General features: G+C 36.3%; 1 protein-coding gene across 3 annotated transcripts; it reads left to right on the forward strand.

Annotated features, from left to right (window-relative positions):
- Window positions 1-3029: 3029 nt before the first annotated feature.
- On the forward strand, window positions 3030-21472 carry LOC113060397 (paired box protein Pax-1-like). 3 transcript variants are annotated; one of them, XR_003278241.1, is made up of 6 exons: window positions 3030-3246; window positions 3573-4193; window positions 5099-5232; window positions 5457-5667; window positions 6098-6233; window positions 19580-21471. XR_003278241.1 is itself a non-coding variant. In XM_026229287.1 (5 exons), the coding sequence occupies exons 1-5, from the start codon at window positions 3243-3245 to the stop codon at window positions 19600-19602; spliced, it is 993 nt and encodes a 330-aa protein (XP_026085072.1). In that variant the 5' UTR covers window positions 3030-3242; the 3' UTR covers window positions 19603-21472. The 3 variants fall into 3 exon arrangements, 2 of the variants coding, with proteins under 2 accessions (XP_026085072.1, XP_026085071.1); XM_026229287.1 differs by lacking the exon at window positions 6098-6233 and having other exon boundaries at window positions 19580-21472; XM_026229286.1 differs by lacking the exon at window positions 19580-21471 and having other exon boundaries at window positions 6098-6407.
- The last annotated feature ends 1217 nt before the right edge of the window (window positions 21473-22689 follow it).

A 22689-nucleotide genomic window follows, 5' to 3' on the forward strand; every position in this document is an offset into this window, starting at 1 on the left:
ATTATTACTATCAAGGGGAAGAATTAGAACTAGTAGGCTATTACTAAAATAAAACCAGAGATAATTCGACTCTTGACAGATTTTCATGCCAAAAAGGAATTTATTTTTGGTTAAAGAAGAGATTAAAGACTTTATATAACCAACAAACCAGAAAGACCTGACAGTATACTTGCCGGTCGATTCTATTTATAAATGAATGCGCGAAACTGTGAACATACAGGTGTTAGCTATGCTTAACTTGGTTAACTGTGTGATTACTACTGAAGACAGAAAAAAAAAAAACTGATCCTGATTACTTTCTTATTTAAAACTGCATGATCTAATAAGACAACGCCACACAGATGGGTTTCTTTTCCCGTTTGAAAATTATATCACCCCAATTTTCAATAATAGCGTTACTCACAGCAATTCCTAAATAAATGTCCAAACAATGTGAAAATAATATACATTTGACAAAAACAATATTGTTACAGTTGACATATGCTCATAAAAGACATTTAAAAAGAGATTAAGAGTATATAAGTGATGCGATTCATCAAAGACACTGATCCTTCAAAAAAGTACAGTGGTTCATCATTTATCATCAACATAGCACAGAAGGATGTCAAATCATGTATTATAAACATGCAGTTTTCACCATGTTGATTTATCATTATTGAACGCATGCAGCATTACTGTAAGGATAAAATGTGAACTGTATAATCACTAGCCTATATTATCTGCCCCTAAAATACGTTGCAAGTCACGGATAAATAAATTAAGAAATAAATCAATCAAAATTGTGCGATCGAAATGAATTATTTCGAAATATGTTACAGTTTATTTATTTATTTATTTTTATCGCGCTCTCCTACCCAAGTTATTCGAGTCTCTGGTCGATCCGATCACCGATCTAATGCGTTTGGAAGGAACCACTATTTACATTTTCCCATGTATTAACTTGTCAAAAAAAAAAAAATATATATATATATATATATATATATAAATAAATAATGTGGAATTACCTACATGCATCACAACAGCAGTCACACCCTACAGTCCTTTGCACTTATTTAATTTACGCAATATTTTCCCATTTAAATAAAGTATGTAAAGCTGTCTATGATAAACCTGCATACCTGAGAATCCGGTGCAAGACACCAATGGAGTGAATTCGTCGTCTGCATGTTTCAAGAATGATCTCCTGAAGGAAATTTCGATAGCCAATTTTTCCCCCTACTAACCTCATTGTGTATCCACAAATGTGACCACAGAGTGTAATTGCCTATTTTTTCCAGAGGAGGGAGACTTTTGGCTCGCTTCTCTCAATACGTCCCTTGTTAATGAGTTTTGACCACGACTTAAACCTGTTGTACTCTTTTGAAAGGTTTATTTTTTTTTACGCACAGCACTCGCCTCGATATGGTAATAATAACCTTTTACACGTAGTGATCATACTTGCAACACGTAGGCTATATATGATCCCACTAATATATCTGTTGTCACGGTATAGCCTACTCTCCCCGCACGCTCTGTCTTGTTTTCTTACACAACAAAAGCACACTAAACACTTTTGCTCACTGATTTGTTACAGTAACCTAAACATTTTCCCCAAATGTTTGATGGTCTCGAAAGATGTTCTCCACGTGTTGAAGTTGGAGACTTGTAACTTGCACACGTATGGATAGTGACACTGCTTCTTGTTCTACTGGGTCGTCTGTAAACTTTTACAAGTGACATTTTGTGAGCTAATAAACTATACCTTCTTTACTTCCACAGGAAACTCTGTGTGCACGCTGTGATAGTGCTGGTCTTTGGAATTCAGTCAATACCTTATATAGTAGGCCTAATCATGTGACAAAGATGCGATTGCATTGTGGAGCATGTGCGTTGGTAAACTGCGTTGGCTACGTTTCTGTGTAATGTCCATAACAATATACTTTTTATATGATTTATTATTATCATTATTATTATTATTATTATTATTATTATTATTATTATTATTTAGTTATTCCACTTCGTCTTTTTGTTCTCACAACTTGTCATTTCTACCTCACGCTAATGGAGCATTTCCATTGCTTCTATATCAAATAAAAACTGTTTATATCAAGCAGAAGAATATTCAACTCTTTATTCATAAAGACTTGTTTACTTAATTTAAAAAAAATAATAATAATAATTGAAAGCCAGTTGTGTATGTTTAATTGCAAGTGATGGTTTAGACATCAGAAGTATGGAATACACAAATAAAGAGCTTGGTATTGCAGGGATGCATTGCTATTCTCATTGGTACTGGCGCATGGCTAACTCATCAAGCTTTCACTTGATATAGGTTATATATTAATTAATTAATTATTGCTCTGCAAAGGAGCACTTCATTCAGATTGTTTTTAACAGATAAAATATTTAACGTGTAGAATATGGGCCAAATACATGTAGCCTATAGTACTCTTTCTCATAACATATAGACTATACACTTCACGAAACGTGGATGCATAAACAGAATTTCTATTGCTTAGACCGCACGCCCATTTCCACGTTTCATAACTGCATACAGTCTTAAAAAATAAAGGTGTTTCAATAAGGTTCTTCAAGCGATGCTACAGAAGGACCATTTTTGGTTCCACAATGTTTGGTTCAAATGTTCTTTAAAGCACCATCTCTTTTACCTTTCTGTTATCTAAAGAACCTTCTTTCTCCACAAAGAACCTTTTGTGGAACATAAATGTTCTTCAGATGTTAAAGGTTATTTATGGAACCATTTGGACAAAAAAAGTTTTCATTTATTTATTTTCGTGAAGCACCTTTATTTTTAAGAGTATATTGTTTAACGTATCATCAGCATTGGGAATGCGTCACGTTTAAACAAAGCCTTGCACATTACTTCTAATCTGAATTAATGTATTGAAAAAGTTAAGTTCTGCATTCTGGATGGGACGCACACACACGCAGCCTACCCGAAGAATCCTGGACCAATGAAATCAACCCATCGCTCTCCGCGTAATCAGTTAGATTGACGTGCAGGACGCGTCAGATTGAGTCCAGTAAACTTCACCCTGCGGGATCAGACAGATCCCTCTTTGACTGGAGATGATCACTCGTATCCCATTCTACCCTAGACAAGTTTGGCATGTAGAAGTTTTGCAGCCGGAATAAACAAAGAGGTTGTCGAAGTTTTTTAAACATCTTTAAAAATTACTGAACGCTGGAGCGTTCAGCCATTTGAAAGGAAACTGTTTTAAAGACACGCATCGCAAGAGCAAATGGGTGAGATCTCATTCACATCTGCATATTTATGTTGCAGAGAGATGCTTTATTTAAACCAGAAATAATCGTAATCTTGAGCTTCAGACTGAACTGTCAAATGTTTGCTTTGGTTATGAGTACTTAAATAATTCAAATAAGGTGCCTGCCATGCAACGACTGTCTTATTAGGTCAATAATATTAATTATCTCAGCTGACAAAGAACGCAATGTTCCTGGAAAAAAAATCTTGGGTTTGCTTAAGTCACTGAACATGCACAAGATGTGCCATGCTGTTTCACATAGCACTTTTTCCATAGCATAAGTTGAATGCCTTTTGTTTCTTACAGAGCAAAACTACGGGGAGGTGAACCAGCTCGGGGGAGTTTTTGTCAATGGACGTCCTTTGCCCAATGCAATAAGATTACGAATCGTGGAGTTAGCCCAGCTTGGCATCCGACCCTGTGACATAAGCAGACAGCTTCGGGTCTCCCATGGCTGTGTGAGTAAAATCCTTACGAGATACAACGAAACTGGGTCCATTTTGCCGGGCGCAATCGGTGGCAGCAAACCACGAGTTACGACACCAAATGTAGTAAAAAACATAAGGGAGTACAAACAAGGAGACCCGGGAATTTTTGCATGGGAGATCCGGGACCGTCTTCTCGCGGACGGAGTATGTGACAAGTACAACGTTCCTTCGGTCAGCTCTATCAGCAGGATATTAAGGAACAAGATTGGAAACTTCTCCCAGCCTAACCAATATGAAAATGGCAAGCAAGCAGCTCCGCAGTCCAGCCTCTCGTACTACCCGTATTCATACCCCACTGCAATGTCTCCCTCCGGGACCAAAATGAGCAATCCTCCCGGTGTCCCTGTCACGGGTGGGCATTTAAGCATTTCCCGCGGTTGGCCTTCAGCGCACACGGTCAGCAATATACTGGGTATTCGGGCTTTCATGGATCCTGCAGGTGAGACTCGGTGTGCGACTATCGGTTTAGACAAATCTTAAGCACATCAAACGGTTACTTAGGCCCCAGCCTCAAGCTTGATTTGTGGTGCCTACACAAAGCAAACTGACGAGGCCTGTGCAAACACCTAATTTGTGGGTTATTATTACAGAGATTAAGTTTGAATATTGATACTTTAAGTTTAAAATTAAAATGTGAAATTTAGAAACCAGTTATTAAAATATTTTCACACAAATATGGCCTAAGAATAACCTAGTAGGCCTTCGATTAAAAAGTGGTAACCTGCAGTTGTTATAAATATTTAGCTACCCGCTTTTATAGCTAATGATAAAATAGATTTGAACATTTATGATGTATTTATGTTGACTGGATCATGTTAAATAGCATTTTAGACTAAAACATTTAATTAGATATTCAGATGAGCAAATTATATCGATTTAGATATTAAAAAACATGTTTATTATACGTACTACTGTGTGTCTATTCCTTAATTGTGCATTATAACGAATGAATTGTGATCACGCATTATATATATATATATATATATATATATATATATATATATATATATATATATATATATATATATATATATATATATATATATATAAGAAATCATTATCATATGAATTATATATAAAACGCGTTGTTCTATACTGTTTAAATACTGGTCACCTCGAATATTTGATAATACATAGCATTTTCGCTTAATAAGTATTAATTTTAAATGTGCTGCACATTTGTGTCGAATGTATTTAAAAGAGAGTTTAAATCTATCAATTACGTTGACATTATTAATTCAGTAAATAATGCCTTATTATTCTCGGAGTAATTTTGATTTAGTTGGTTGCAAAACAAAGCAAAAACCAAAAGTTAAATGCATTTAAATAATTTTCCCCCTCTAGCCTTTGCTAGCGCTGAAGGATACGCACCAAAAATGGAGGACTGGGGTAGTGTGAATAGAGCGACATTTACCTCTGCTCATGGAGTCAATGGAATAGACAAATCAGCTATTGATGCAGACATAAAATACCCTCAGGTATCAAAGCAATTATAAACTATTTTATTGTTTCAAATACAAGATCTGTTTAGAATTAATCTGCTTATACACTGTTTTACTAAAGATTATTTTGCAAGTATATTTATGTGCAATAGCCTATAAAATGGACATTGCAAAGTGTTACCCAATCATGCATTATTTGTATACGTTTTTATGGGGATTGATTTGTCTTTATTGTGCTTGTTTTTCTCCTGTTTCTTCAGCCTTCTTCGACTTTGTCTAGTTATGTCCCAGCATGCGCATACTCTCCCTCCAACCAGTATGGCGTGTACAGTGGTCCAGCAGGCAGTTATGTGAGCCCAGGGCATCACTGGCAGGCCCAGGGCACCAGCCTCTCCCACCCTGGCGGTGGCGTAGCGATGCACCCGAGTGACAACCATTCTTCTATGGGGTTCAAACATGCTGTGCAAGATGGTATGCAAATTAATACTTTGAAATCAGTTAAACTTCTTCTGTTGTCCATTACTGATGACATTTGAGTATCCTATAATTGCTTATAGAGCAAATTTTTCATGGGCATTTTGACTAACTTAAAACATTTATTGACAATACTAACCTTAGCCAGTTTTAAGATATACATACACCTCTTAAACGTCCTTGGCTATATTTTTAGTATTGTTCACTTTAATAGCTAGAAATAACTCCTGGTGAAATAAATAAATAAATAAAATTGGTTCCAACCTTCATATAGAACCCTAATAGGGTACAAGTGTTCTCAACAAAACCATTAGGCATGCACATAACATTTCTTAAGATAATGAGGTCGTGCGGTAAAATGCGTGTTTGGATGTGAGGAGAGTTACGACTTGTTTTCTCTCTAAATATGTTCTCCTGTCCTCCACAGGAGACAGAAAACCACCGAGTTCCCTAAGCAAGCACCAGCACGAAGCCTTGAGCAATATGCACGGACTTTCTACCTCGTCCTCGTAACAACACAGATACATCAGTTTAGAAATGATCGCATTTCAAGAACGCAAACCGTAAGTTCATCGAATGCACATCTTTCGACGGTGTTGTCCTGTTCGAGTCCGTAGTCAGCGATACATTACATAGTCGTGTACATTAAATAAACCTCTATTTGAACAAAGTAATAAATTGTTAATGTAAATATAAATAAAGCTTTAGTTGTATATTTTTTGTATATTCACGTGTAAATATTCTAAATAAAGGTATTGCATAAAAAAAAAAAAAAAAAAAAAAACAACCTTTGAAGTCGATATTTTTATATATATACCTTATTGTCTTTTATGATAAGCTAACTTCACTTCAAATTCTCGCAAATATACAGGCTATGGGAATTTCTATAACAAACTTTTCTTCACCCTGCTCATTCTGTATAGGGCTTTCAGTATGTGCTATAACAGCCATTATTATTATTATATTATTATTTTTATTATTTATTTATTTAATTTTTAGCTAGAGAGTGTTTCACGCAACATGCTCTGCAGTGAGTGATAAGGCCATTTTGCTGTTTTCTCATGTGCGCTACTGAGCGTAATGGTGCTTGTCCGCATTTGGCGCCTCCAGTGATGCTATCTGTATTGATGCTGGATCAGTGCCACACGGTGCAATATATATATATATATATATATATATATATATATATATATATATATATATATATATATATATATATATATATATATATATATATATATCCTCTTCGATTGGACGACGGGCTTACAGTCATTTTGCTTAAAGCATTTGTGATGACAGTTGATATATAGGTACAGATCTTCAAGTAATATGTATAAAACCCTTTGCATAGTATTCGACTTAATTATTCTTTTTGCTGGTACTACTGCGTTTTATAGGCTACTAGTTATTTTTAATGTTTTATTTTTTTAATTTTTAACTATTGTGATGGCTTAAGGATCTGGGTTACATTTTTCAAAAGAATCATAAGCCTAAGAAGTAGTAGAAACAATAACATTACATTACATCACGGGACAGCAGAAAACACCTAAACTATGAACGGTAGGCCTATTTGAAATACAACAAAGTAAACATTGTGGATTTAATATCATAACATTTTATTTTATACGTTTACTTTTTGTTAAAATATTATTGGGTTAGCCTTTTTAAAATAGTTTCGAAGAAATGCATTAAACACGTTATAAAATGAAATAATAGATGAACGAATAACTAAATAAAGCAACGTACCTTATTTATACGAAGTTGGTTTAAACAAACGGTGATAACAATATGTGCACTTTTGGGCGAACTATCCTTTTAACTGTGGTTATTTAAATACAAATTTTCATGTTTCACGCATGAAGCTGAAACAGAGATCGTCAGTAGGAAATATGTACCCTGCCGAGAAGAAAAAAAATATTTTGCGTGCATGGCTTCTGATGCGATTACTCTACAGTATGTGTGGTGAACAGATCTCTTAGAATGGATGGAGATTAGCATGATTCCGCCTTATTTTCATGGAATTAATCATCTGCTTTTAACAAACGGTGCCTAAATGAAATAAGGTTAATGGGAGCAGACGTATTACTTCGTTTTATAGTCATTACATTTTTCTTCTTCTCTCTCTTCCTCCTCCTCTCTGGCACCCAAAGGCCTCTCGCCCGTGTTATGCTGTGCCCATCAATGTGGGTCAGTAAAGAGCATCTCTTAACTGGTGAACACTGCAATTAACTAACAATAAAAACGTGAACACGGAAAACGGAGAATACTCCCGGTTAATAACATTATCACAAATATAATGACTTTATAAAATAAATGCACGAAGGAAAGAGCTTAGCTTAGCCAAAACAGTCTTATCAAGGATTTCAGCATGCAATGCAAATATTTAAATTTGATGTATAATGGCGTGGGATCGTTGTTCTACAGGGAACATACTCACGCAAGCTTCTAAAATGTTGTTTTTTCTAGTTCTAGTTCTAGTTCTAGTAGGCTGTGTAAAAAAAAAAAAAAAAAAAAAAAAAAAGAATGAAAAAAAGGCATCCCAATTGTTATCTGATTGATGATAAATGTAAAAAAATGGTGTCACTGATGGATGTTTTTCAGTCCATTTAATTTTGCTAAAAAGTGATGTTTTTCACCGCCAAATCAACAGTTACAAATGTAGTTCTAGTTTTATTATGTTAATTTCTGGGTTTTCTGTAGCAATAATGTACTAGAGAATCTGACTGATGATTTTACGAAAGATGTTTGTTACACGTCCCTGAAACCCTCTAGCTCTCTAATGAATGCATTACTGTACCTGCCGTATATAACTTTAATATTTAAATGACACCGTAAACTTAAAACTCTTACAGAGCAGCCCCTAAACATAGCCTAACTCGTATGGGAATAAGAAAGAATTGCATGGTTTTTTTCCAGTTCAGTTTTTCAGTTGTTCAACGGACCTCAAATAAGAATATGATTTTTTTTTAACCAATTTATATATTTATATGCTTTGGTTATTACAATAATTGTCATAATTGTTTCATTCAATTATTACTTTTCTCAACAAAAAAAAAAAAAAAAGAAAAAAAAAAGAAAAACTGAAATAAACTAATAGAAACCCCAGTTGTTTCATATGCAGAGACTGGAGGAGAAGATGCAAAATCCATTTTCAAAAAGGTAAACTTTAAGACAGCAGCTTTTGGTTGAGGTCAGATTTAATGATGTAATGCAAAACCTCTGCAAGATTGACTTCCTCACATTAAATTATTTGTACTTCCTTAAACATAAAGGCACTTTGACACTGAACAGCTTAAACCTTCTATAACTGTAGTCTGATACCTCCTTTCATTGGATGCACTTGTCTGCAAATTAAAGGGTCACGACAACAATCACAGAGATTTTTGTGCTTACAGTTGAGATATTGATGCTGCTGTAAAGGTTGAGAATTGTCATCTGTTTGTCAGTATTGTTGTTGTAGCAACGGCCAGGCCATGAGTTTTCCTTGAATGCAATGTCAGCTTTGGATAAAACTATCTGCCAAATACATAAATGTTGTTGTTACATTGGTGCTGTTAAAACCCAGTAATAGTGTTACAGTTTTTAAACTTAAGTTACACTTACATGTTTTATTTTTATTTTATTTATTTATTTATTTATTTATTTATTTCTTTATTTATTTATTTATTTATTTATTTATATATTTTTTGTTTGCTTGCTTGCATATTACCAGATAATTTCATTTAATAACAAACAACATACAAAAGATTAATTGCTTGTAAATCTAAATGTAAACAAAACTGGTACAGTATATCATGACCATGCTATTATAATGTATTTAACATATACTGAAAGCCACCTTAAAGTTGTGGCCTAGTGGTTAGAGAGTATGACTCCTAACCCTAAGGCTGGGGTTTGAGTCTCGGGCTGGCAATAGCACGACTGATGTGCACTTGAGCAAGGCACAGAATCCCTGGGTGCCGCAGCATAAATGGCTGCCCACTGCTATGGTTGTGTGTTCACGGTGTGTGTGTGCACTTTGGATGGGATAAATGCAGAGCGTGTATCCTGAGTATTGGTCATCATACTTGGCTGTATGTGACGTCACTTTCACTTAATAACACAGGTGATAAAATGATGAATCCAAGTGCATCAAAAGTGTCTCAGGTTACGAATGTAACCATGGTTCCCTGAGTAGGGAACGAAACACTGCGTCCTCTAGGGGGTGCTATGGGGAACATCTCATTGTGACCTTTGTCGGAAGCATACATTGAAAAAACACCAACTTGTTGGCCAGCTACAACCTCTTACGTCACTACCAGGGTTCTAAATTAACTTTTTTGATCACCAGCCAACGTGGCTGGTAACTTTCTAAAGTTACCAGCCAATCAGAATTTCCACTAGCCATTTTTTTTTTTCGGTAAAAATAACAAATGATGAGTGCCACTGAATGAATTTGATCATTTTATTAACATTGTTGGCATGAAAAACACATATAAAGTACAATGCATACAACAAAATATACACTGACTCAAATTTAAAATGATTAGTTCCCACCACGAAATTGCTTGTTTGGTTTTTTTTCTTTCGCGTAACTTACATGCGGCAATCCTGACAAAGCATTACGACATTCTTGTGATCAAACACAAGCCATTCATGACCCGTCAGCCATTTTGCATTACATTTTATTTTCTTTGTTTCTCCTTTTGATATCCTACGGGGCCACGTATACCTGTAGGAGAAAAAAAAATAAATCCGTGGCGACGGTTTTGCAATCCGTCCCCTCAGTTTATAAACCGTACTCACAAATTCATAAACTGTTCCCTCGGTTTAACAAATCGTGCCCACGAATTTCCAGTCCATACGCTCAGATTTTGTAAAACATACCCTCGGTTTTTTAATCCGTACCCACAAATTCATAATCCGTGTGCACGCTTTCGCAATCCGTTCCCACGGATCTGTAAACCGTACTCACGGATTCATGCAGCAAGCTCCTGTTAACATTTTTATAGTTAACAGTTTTATTGAATATTATTATGTGGAATAGGTTTAATAATAATAAAGGAATAATCTTATAATAGCACTTGATTATTATTGTACAATAAACCTGGCATTGTGACTAACTCTGGAGTAATTTTTTCCTCGGTTGTTTTGGATAAAAGATTCTTATGCATAACCTGTATAATAATATATAATAATGATAAAAATAAAAATAAAGTTATTTTTATAATTTTAATTTGTAGGCTAAATAAATGAGTACAAGAAAAAAATTCATGGATTGCTTTATTTTTAAATAAGCTTTGACAGCTTTTAACAGGAAATGCTTGTGTACAATTATTTCTTAACATGCATGAAGACTTATTTTTGTGATTTTATTATACTAAGCTCCATCCACCCCACCCCACCCCACCTGCCGGAGTTAGATGCATGTTTCATTGTTAATGTTATTATTAAATAATGAGGCCAAAAATAACATTGCATTCAGTTAGAGAGAAAAGTAATGAAAACATAACCGGCATATTATTTGTTCTGTGTTGCTTTTTACCCTTATTTTCTTCTTCTTTTTAGCGTTTATTTTTTTGGCCATAAAACACAGGCGGCTGTGTCTTATCCTATTGGTGATTAATGTAAAATAAATGCTCAAAGACTCATTGAATACTATGAAAAATAATGTTTAATAAACAGAAATGAATCTGCCGGTGGGGGCGGAGCTACAAATGCGCGTCAGTTTACAAATCCGAGGGAACGGATTGCGAAAGCGTGCGCACGGATTATGAATTTGTGGGTACGGATTCTAAAACCGAGGGTACGGTTTACAAAATCTGAGGGCACGGATTGGGAATTCGTGGGAACGGTTTGTTAATCCGTGGGTACGATTTGTTAAACCGAGGGAACAGTTTATGAATTCGTGAGCACGGTTTATAAACTGAGGGGACGGATTGATTTGATTTGACGGGTGATGTGCGGGGCTCCGTAATATCCTCATCCCCTGCCTCATTCCTATTTTCGCCCCCAGAAATCTGTCCCAACCACCACTGCATTTAGTTTAATTTTAATTTTTTTTTTCTTTAATAGCTAACTCCGTACTTTTTCAGTCTATGCTCCATGCTCTGGCTCCATTCGTTCTTCTTCCTTGTGTTTTCTGATGGATGCTCTATTCCTTTCCATGTTTTTTCGCGATGGTTTCACTGCAAACTGCATGCAGCCAATGGGCATACGAAACATCATCACATACACGTAGCATTACAGCACAGTGTTCATGGGAAATGTAGGAAGTGCTGCCAGGGGGATAAATGACAGAGAACAGAGCCTCATGTTATGCATCACCAGCAAAACTGGCTAGTAAGTTTTAATTAACACCCGCCAAAATGAATTTTAACCCGCATTTGGCGGGTTGGGGGTGTTAATTTAGAACCCTGGTCACTACTGGTGCAACTATAAACAGGCACTGGGAAAACATGCCATTCCCTTCTTCGTCTGAAGCTTGCGTCAGAAGCATGGCAGGAGGCTAAAGGATCCAGTTCCCTACTCAGGGAACCATGGCTACCTTTGTAACCTGAGACATTCACTTTCAAGGGAACTTCAACTGCGTCCTCTAAGGGGTGCTATGGGGAACAGTATACCCACGCCGCCATGCTGTGGGGAGTGCAGGCCAGAATCATGGCGAGCACTAAGTACCAACTCTACCATTTCCATGGGAGTTCCCCCTGGGACGTTTAGACAGCTGTCTGTGAAAGTACTCCTTACGGCCACATACCCAACTTAATTGTTAGGGCCTCTGGCCAGGGTACACCTGAAGGCTTGGAATCAGGAAAGATTCCTTTGAAAGGATATGGCTAAGAACCTAGAATTTTCTACCAAGTCTTGCCTGTCACACAGGGGCTACTGCTAGCTTACACATAAGCTTGCTGAAAGAGCTGTCTCAACAGTTCCTGTAACACCTTGTTTAGATAGGTATCCAAGGATACATAGGTGGAGTGGCGCCCAAGATGAACGGGGCTATTACCAACTCAAGAAAGGGCACGAAGCAACCGCGCGAAGCCTTCACCATATAGGATTTTAGAAATAATGCAGAATACTAGCGTGCAAACTTACCACAGTGTGGATTTCAGAAAGTGTGCAAAGACTTCACATGCACACTTCATATGCGTGGATTTTTTTCAAATACTGTTCTAAGGAGGGGCTCTCGTGGCACTCTGATAGAGCAGCTCATAGATGGAATGTTGCATCTCAAAACAGTATGATTGAGAGTCATCTCTCGATCTATGGAAACAATACTGGAGTACTCTGGGGGAAAAAAACAGATGACTCAGTCTCATATGAGAGGAGAACTCCGAGGTCAGATTAGCGCGCTCATAGGCAACCCTTTTTGAAAAAAGGGGAGCGCTGCTAAACTACCATGAGAATCACCCAAATAGCCCCTCATGTTGAGGGAAGTGATGCTTGAAGTGTCTAAATAAATACACACTGGCTGAATGAAGCCCAAGGAACCAAGGTCTAATCATCTCAAGAAAGGGAACGAGGCAGAGCGCATAACCCTTATCGTACAGGAATTCAGAAAGCGTGCAGAGTCTTACATGCACACTAAGCACATGGATTTTAGAAAGTGTGCAGTGTTCACGTGCACACTGACCACCATATGGTTTTGAGAAAGTACACAAAGCTTAGCGTGTGTATCTAAAGGTGCCTAAGCATCACAGAGGCGCTGAATCACACGGGAGAGGCAAGCTCAATTTTACAAACCTCAGGCGAGGGGAGCATCACCTGAGGCAGCATATGCAAGAAGACTCCTGTAACTGCCTCCTCCACTTCCCGCTAGATGCAAAAGCACCACTAAGCAGCCAGGAGACCCCTTAGGGTGACCTGGCCGGACATCCATTAAATTCCCTGCAGTGTTGTGCCAGGCCTGATGCTTGAAGCACCACCATTGTGTGTAACAAAGCCACAGCCTGACCTGCTGCTGCATATGCCTTGCCATCCAAGCCAGATGAATTTCTGAAGGGGCTTAGATGGCAAGGAGGGAGCTTAAGAGAGGATGTCTCCCCCGCAGAAAGATTTTTTTTAGCTCTTTCTACAGGGGGCATCCCCTCATAGCTGCTTCCGCACATAACCTCAATGTCGGCAGATTTACTCTAATGCCAAAACCAAGGGATGCGAGAAGAAAACGGCCTTTTTCATTTCTTTTTGATATCTGTATGGAGATCATGCAGAAATGGAAGGCTCACCTGAGCTGGAGGGCTATGGTGAGAAAAAAAAAGTTCATCGAGGGTTTCTTTATTTTATTTTATTTATTTTTATTGGCCTTACATCGTCATCTTGTTAGCGCATTTGCATGGCAAGTCCAGCTTTGCCGTGGTGCGATCCATAACGTCTAACAGCTCTACATACGTAGGACAAGAGAATTGACAAGGCTCAGCCTCAGCTTCTTCACCATCCTCAAATATCCCCTAATATCCCCAGCAGACCACTGTCCTCAGTATCAGATAGTGTTAAAGATATAACATCATCCTCCCGAGGCTCTCTCTTGTCCGCCGCCATTACGAACGCGAAAGGGAAAATCCCTCTTTAAAACATTAAAACAGATCCACCTGTATTCTCACGAGCTCATTCTCCTCCGTGCCTTAGCAGCGATAGGTCCTGATCTGTGGGAAGCAGACGACTGTTTTTTTTTTTTCTTTTTTCCTGGAAGAGAGACGAACGAGAGGGGAGCTTTTTTCCTTGAAAAAAAAAAAAAATACTTATAATGCACACCGATTGCCTCCTCAAAAATATTGCGTGCATCAGTGGCGGCTCCAGACAATTGGGGGGGCAATGGGGGTCATTTCAAGGGGGGTCTCATGAAAACCAACAAAAAATACAGTGGGCACGGCTAATAACTGCATATTACTGCATCAAAAATACATTTTGGTGCAAAAATTATGACTTTATTCAGCATTGTCTTCTCTTCAGTATCAGTTGTGTGAGATTTCAAAACACTGAAGTGTAGTGATATCCGGTACATGAACGAATCATTCGATGTAACCGGATTTTCTTGAACCAGTTCACCAAATCGAACTGAATTGTTTGAAATGGTTTGCGTCTCCAATAAGCATTAATCCACAAATGACTTAAGCGGTTAACTTTTTTAACGTGGCTGACACTCCCTCTGAACAGTGCTGTGCAGAGACCTTTGGATGGGCAGGTGCTCAAAGTATAAAAGGGGCTCATGGAACAAGGCTTTAAATGGCGCTGTTCAAAATATCAATACAGCAATATATTGTGATGCATTCCTTGCTGATTCGCGTATCGATATGGATGGTTATGTACTGATACAGCAGCAAATGCTTTGATGCAGTTTTGAAAAAGAAACAATAGAGAAGACAATTTTAAGTTTAAAATAATAATAGCTCTGGGATTAGAAACTGAAATGTCTTAAATTGTCCCAACCTGATGGCTTTTTCTTCTCTGTTCTACAGAATAATTAAGAACATTGGTTATAGTAAAAACTATAGAAAACCTCTACATTTTCCTTTTTCTCACCAGCCTCTGTCTCCTGGCTTGCTGTTCCCTGCTCTCTTTCTGTCACTTGTGCCTCTACATTTCTCTCTTTTTCTTCCTCTATCTACATCTGCTCATTTGATCTATTACTTTCCACTCTCTGTCCATCTAGGAACAAGGCTCAATTTACTATTTCAGCATTAATGTATTATTTTAACCATCACTACTACTCTTGCACCTAATCAAAAAGGTCACCTTAAATATTGATACAAAACATTAAAAAACTGAGACACTGGAATATAGTGATTAATATTATTATTACTGTTGTAGTTGTTATTGCCTAAAATCGAACACCTTTGCAATGTAAACAAATGACAGGCTACATGTGTTATTCATATCCTTCACACTGCACTTTGATGCCAGGTATATTATGCATTTTTTATTGACATTGATATTTTTACATTTATTTCCAGAGAGATATTATTGCGTTTACAGGCTAAAGTGGTCTTGTTGTTGTAAACACTGTTGCTATTGTAGAAAAAATATATATTTGCGTCACATTTAAAATATAATTATATAATTAATTTCTGAATTGTTTTTATTTTTATAATGATAATTCAGAGAATAAGAAAATCTGAATAAGACTTACCAGTGTTGTGATAATTACTTCTAAGGCACTCAAGGTGTTAAAAAATAAATAAGTACTGTAATATAATAAAAGTTTAGTCAAATAACATAAAAAAAGACCAGACCCTTCTATGCCTGTGAAACTTTTCTCCATCAAACAGCACACTAGCGTTACTTCTACACTACAGCTACACACAGCAACATTTCTGCATGTTCTCACATCACATCATTCTTGTAAAATAATAATACGTAAATAAACATCAAAGTCACTTTCACTCGCTGAGAATGAAACACCACTTACCAGCTGCCACGGTGTGTTGAAAATATCCTTTAGCAATTTAAAAATGCGCGTGCGGCGTGATGAATCGTCACCATAAAAGTCATCAGGTTGGTGATTTTATTTACTGCTAAATTATTATTAATAAATTGTACTAATATTATGATTGGGCGTGGGCAGGCATTCATAAAAGGGTATGTTATTACAAAAAAAAATCGAGGAAATTTTGCTTTGACAAAAGGGCACTTAAGGGGCAAAGGAGCAGGTGCTCAAGTGAACCAGTTCTTTCGGACAATTCGATCAAATAAACCAGTTGAAAAAAAAAAAAACGGTTCACCGGTTCTTTTGCGCTCGATGTAACGTCATTAGCGATGCCTGCCCTTCATTCAAGCCTTCAGATTACCCGCGCTTATAACTTAAACACAGAATCAGTTCAGAATCAATCACCAAAAGAATCAGTTCAGTTTAGACGAGCTGTGTGTCGGTCTGCTTCACACTGAATCACACATGCGCAGTATCATCAGCTCCTCGGTTCTCGAATCAGACGCGTCTGACAGAAACGGTTCTCGATTCAGTGTACGAATAAATGTCGAAATAATTATTATTTATAATTGTTCTGAGTAGTTTGAAGAGAATTTTTTTTTAAATCTTTATCCCAGATATATATATTTCTTAATCAGGAAGAGGATGGGGGGTCAAATGGGGGGTCAGAGCGTTTTTTTGCAGGGTCTTGAGACCCCCCAAGACCCCCCTTGGCGCCGCCGGTGGCGTGCAAGCTCTTCAACCAAACAAATGACGCAAAGATCGAGTGTGTCATCGGGTGTCAAATAATGCCGACACGGATGCACACAATGTCTTTTTTCAATGTATGCGTCAGACACGGGTCATGACGAGGTGTTCCCCATAGCGCCCCCTAGAGGACGCAGTTCGAAGTTCCCTTTAAAGGGAAACACATTTCCACAGGCTCCAGTAAATTCCTCTGGTATTTTAAGGGAATCATGGGAATGCACTTTTTTTTTTTTTTTTTTTACTTTCAAAAACTGTACTTATAACAGATAACAATTAATTGTCACATTCTGTTAAAATTATCTCCAGGGTATATCACGTAATAATGGCATAAATGACAATGAACTTTAGCTAAATAAAATCTTACCTAAAAATGCTATTGAATACACTTATCAAATTTAAGATCCAAGTCATACAATGAAGATCTAAAATAAAATAATAAATGATAAATAAAAATAAATATGTTACAAAACACTAATATGCACTGTAAATAAAATAAAAACTGAAGAATGTTATTCTTCTAAAGGCATTCAACAAGCTTAAACAGATATTCACAGAGGTGAAACAAATCTTATCTGTTAAGCAAAACAATAATGAGAGGTATGCCTTTACTGAGGCAGATCAGTACTCTTATCCTGAAGTGATTTGTCATGGTTTCCATTGTGTAAAATAAAGATAGGACTGGCTCTGTAGAAACAAGTGCTCTTCTTATGGTCCTTACTAGCCAGTGGAAGTGATGAATTGACTTCATGTTACAGTTTTTTAATGTCAATGTCAATCTGTCTGCATCAGCGCTTCTGCATTTTAATTCTGCACTTTCTGAAATCAAAGATTAGTTAATGTATGTAATCGTGTCAGTTTTCTAAAAAGCATCAAACAGGAACAAAATAGTAAGTCATAGCCTAAATGCTGCTTGTTGTCATGTGCAACTTGTAGGCTAATATGTCTGCTGCACTGCTTTATATAACAAATGATTCTCTACTAGGTTAATTCGTTGAAACCACTCACCACATCAACCAGTCACTTTGAAAGTGGAGACACAGATGGGACAATGACATTCATCTTCTCTAATTAAAACATAACATGTCCTTATCCTGTAAGACTTCTCCCTCCCCACGCACATGATTCTTGGATGAATTATTTGCTTTTGGAGACAAAGGCTTTGCAGCATTATATGTGCAAAACACATTGTTTTTCTTTGATCTTAGTACCTAGATACCTAAATGATGATTGTTTTCAAATAACTACAGCAGCAAGAAAGCTACATTGTCTCTTACTATTCTGCACTGCATTCGAGTGATAGTTCGTCCAAAAACGCATATTCTTTTGTCATTTACTCACCCTCAAGTTGTTGAGTTACACAGGGAAGCTAAACAACTCTCACATTTGATAAAGATATTTTGAAGAATGTGGATAAACAAACAGTTTGTGGTAGCCATGGAAGTCAATGGCTACCAGCCACCTTTTGGTCATGCACAATCGTTCTAATATTTTCTTTTGAGTTCAGTAGAATCAATAAACTTGTATAGGTTTGGAACAACTTGAGGATGCAAAAATGATGACAGTTTGTGCAGGTTTGGGCGAACTATGCCTTTTAACTGTGGTTATGCAAATACTGTACCTACAAATTGTAATGTTTCACGCATTTAGCTGACACAGAGACCTTTAGTAGAAAATATGTGCCCTGCCAAGTAAAAAAAAAATATTTTGCGTCCATGGCTTCTGATGCGATGACTCTATACAGTATGTGTGGTGAACAGGTCTCTGGAAATGGATGGAGATGAGCATGATTCCGCCTAATTTTCAGGGACTAGAAAATTAATCATCTGCTAAGATGCCCATCTATGATTTATTTAAAGAACTGAAATATGTTATGTGTGCTTCCTGCCATCTCATTTATTTCTGCAATTACCATCATGCTGTGTGGCAAAGGATCAAACTGTCTCTGAACTAATTTTTGGCACCAGTTCTTATGAGGTGAAAACAAGATGAGGACTTATGCCTGTATGTCTTTTGTTTGCGGTTAGCCACTGTTCTGTCTTGGTTTTGTGTCTGGTTTATTATTATTTTTTTATTATTATTGTGTGTGTGTGTGTGTGTGTGATTGTGTGTGTGTTATGCAAATGTAGGTCAGTTAAATAATGTTAATAAAGCAGAACATCGACCTCTGTTGCAAATTTTATAACTGGGCCAGGAGAAAATATTGTGCCAATAAAAGTTGAAAAATCAAGATTAAAAAAAAAAAAAAAGTTTCTCCAAAGAACTTTTCAAGGAACTTCTTAAAAGAACCATCTTTTTTTTTTTTTTTCTAGAATGTGAAGAACATTTTTAGAACCTGACGAACCCTTTTCTACTATAAAAAACCTTTTGTCAGATGGAATAGTATCATTAATGTTTAAGGGTCTTCATTGAATCATCAATGGCAATCATTATTTTTAGAAGCCTACAAGCTTTGTCCTGAGGTCAATGCAAATTTTAGAGAAAAATAAAACAGTTTTGCTTAAATTTGGTCACCTAAATATAAAATTTACATCAGAGGCACTCAATATGTAAAAATGCATGAACTGAATATAGACGAAAATGTTTTTCAACTGGTGCGTCTGGTTATGTGAGAGACACTGAGACAATGCTTACTGCAATGGTGCATAACTCAGCGCTATAGTGACGACAGATAAAGTAGGTAAGCTAGCAAGAGATTAATGTGTGATATAAATACAAGACGTGCACACAGACAAATGAATTTTTTTTTTTTTTCTGTGCTAGTGGGGAGGCAGTGTCTGACTTAAGTGAAGCATGCGAAAAGGTTTCCAACGGGACCAGACAAGCAGCCATGAAACACTACGTACACAATGGAGCTTGGAATGAACACTGCCACCATCCTGTCTGCAACAGACAATAACAAAGGATGGGACATATTAATCATTTTTTGACAGCATGCCACTCCTATAAACCTTTACCTGATTTCCCCAGAAATCTTGATCATCACTTTCTCACATACATATCTCGAGTAACTACAACTTGGTGTCCATGCAGTGCTCCAAGTAAAAAAAAAACAAACAAACAAACAAAAAAAAAAAAAATAAATAAATAAAGGAAAAGAAAGAAAAGTAATAGTGAAAGTATTGTACTTTCTATGGACTACCCTATGATATCTGTGTAAAAAAAAAAAAAAAAGAATATGTAGATATTTATGGAAAAAGTTTGGTGAATGTTTTTGTACAGGCAATAAAGTTGCATAATGTCATAACTGTGGTTTTTATTGTAGTGATTTTAATGTGGTTTTTAGTTGTTTTTGGGTAGCTCATTTGAGTGGTGAAAGGGCAGAAACAGAAATACAATATTCTCTAAACAAATATTCTCTAAACACTTTTTAGTCAAATACTTGGTGAAATACTATATTATTTGCCATTTTTATAATGGGTGTTTCTGAGCAAATTATTATATTATTATTTTATTTAGTTTTATTTATGTTCATTGTAGTTTCCCATCATCTACAGCATATTTCCTCTAACTTCAGTTTGATTCATTAGGCTATGCATGCAGATGCATGCTGTTCACTTAGCTGTGAAAAAAAAGTGATATGAGAAAATTAAAACTAGTATGTTTTCCAGTGTGATTTCATATTGTGACCCCACCCCAAATTAATTTTTATGGCACTGTTGTGGTTTTGATGCATTGCATCGCTCACTTGCAATGTAGACATAGTTTTTTTCACAGATGAGTACAGCCCCTAGCAGTTCCACACATGGTTCCACGAGTCTTTGAAGAGCACGAAACGTGGCCAGCCATGGAGAAGCGGTCATGTCCTCTTATTAGTGCAGCTACTCCAGTTCAATCTCCATCTCAATATTTCCACTCCGCTTAAGCCTGTAGACTGACTAATTCAGTTGAATGTTATCAGAGAGACAAGTTCAAATAGAAAAGATAATCTTACACCTCATGCAGAGTGCAGTATGCTAGATTCAGATCATAGCAGGAGTTCTTTATCAATTTTGACAGGCCTGTAAAATACAGGGGGTGTGAGTGTTGCAAACACAAAGGATCACAACAAACAAGGAGAAGACGAAATACATTCATTGCCAAAACCTCTCCATTTATTTTACAATCATGCCATTAACCAACATTAAGACAAAGTGCTAGAACTGCCAGTCTGCCACCAATTCCAGTCTTCCCCTGCCACCAACAGGAAGCAGTCTTTATAGGGAGCAAACACTCAGAAACCGGTGCCTCCAATTACACCACAATCAACTTCCACCTGCAAGCAATCAAAACACAAACACACACAAGGCATAAAAAAGCCACTGGGCGTCACAGTGAGAATAAGACGCGGGGTGACACTTTACAGTAAGGTTTCATTTGTTTACTTTATTTAATGCCTTAATTAACATGAACTAATAATGATCAATACATATTGTTAGTCCATGTCAGCTCAGATCCATGAAATAACCTTAATAGATATAACTTCTGATTTTAATAATGCAGTTATAATCTATAATAATGTAGTTACCAATGTAGTTAACTAATGCTAACAAATTGAACCTTAATGTTAAGTGGTACCAGAAATGGTTTCATAATGTCTGCTGGTGATGTCATAATGGAATTATTATTATTATTATTATCATTGTTGATATGTAAGACTTACATACCAGATCCTCAATAATATGAACTAACCTACTCTATTACAAATACAACAATAATAACAAAATAATAATAATAATAATAATAATAATAATAATAAATCTAATCAGTCAAAATGTTAAGGAGATATTTCTAAATGATCACTGAAAATGTGATTATCTGACTTATTTACCAGAAATGTGGTAAAGAACATACACTTATTTCTTTTTTTCTTCTTTTCTTTTTTACTATTTTTTTACGTTTTTAATAAAGCAAAGGTTATTGTAATACGTTTTACCAGAAAATACTGTTTCAGTTTTTAATTCAGTGCATGTGTTACTTGCTGTCTCTTTTAAATTTGTGACAAATCCTTAATGAAAATTGTACATTGTCCGGTAACTTTATATTTCGATAATAGGTATTTTTCAGTTGTTCCTTAATTAACGGAACTGTACGATTTCCAGTAGAGGGTTGATTGTTTCGTAAGCATTTTCTTCAAAGTAAATTATTTGCTGTGTTTCAGTTGCTTCTTGGCAGGAATGGGGAATGCAACATGATCCAAGAGCAAATAGCTTTATTTGAGCAGAGTCACATCACTGCAGAGGTCAAAACCATGCCTTTGTACTAATAATCTACTGATCACACTATGCAAACAGAGCCCAGAAAATGTTTTCTACCCAACTTTTCTGTAGAAATGCAGGTCTACTCTGGACTTAGGAGGACCTTAGATGTTTATGGGATTGATAACGCTTTCTTAAATCTAATTACATGGCACACTGACTTAGAGGATTACTTTGTTTCTGTTGAATATCTGCATTTATTTATTTCTCAAAAAAAAATATTATATATATATATATATATATATATATATATATATATATATTAGTAAAATATTAACAAGAGTCAATAGTGTCATTATTTAACTCAAGTCAGTTCAATGTTGGTTCTGTTCAGCTAGGATTGCACATTGAATGGTTTGACAATTTCTGCTTCTCTCAATTTATTAAGCATAACCCTCTACAAGATGTTCTGCTCACTGATTGTTTATCCTGGTTGTTTCATTTGGATTGCAATTGAGGTATCATAATACACAGCTAAAAGAATTCACCTCAAACTTTTAGCATTGTGGGAAATGGGAGTACGTGTTTAGCTGTCACTCTAGTCACTCTTTAGCTACTCCGACTAAAGACTCCCAGTGTCTCCTTATTCTTCTGTAGGTGAGAACAAAAGCTTTGTTTCAGAAGATTTGAGGAAGT

This window comes from Carassius auratus, chromosome 42 (genome assembly GCF_003368295.1).
Source record: "Carassius auratus strain Wakin chromosome 42, ASM336829v1, whole genome shotgun sequence".
NCBI lineage: Eukaryota > Metazoa > Chordata > Actinopteri > Cypriniformes > Cyprinidae > Carassius > Carassius auratus.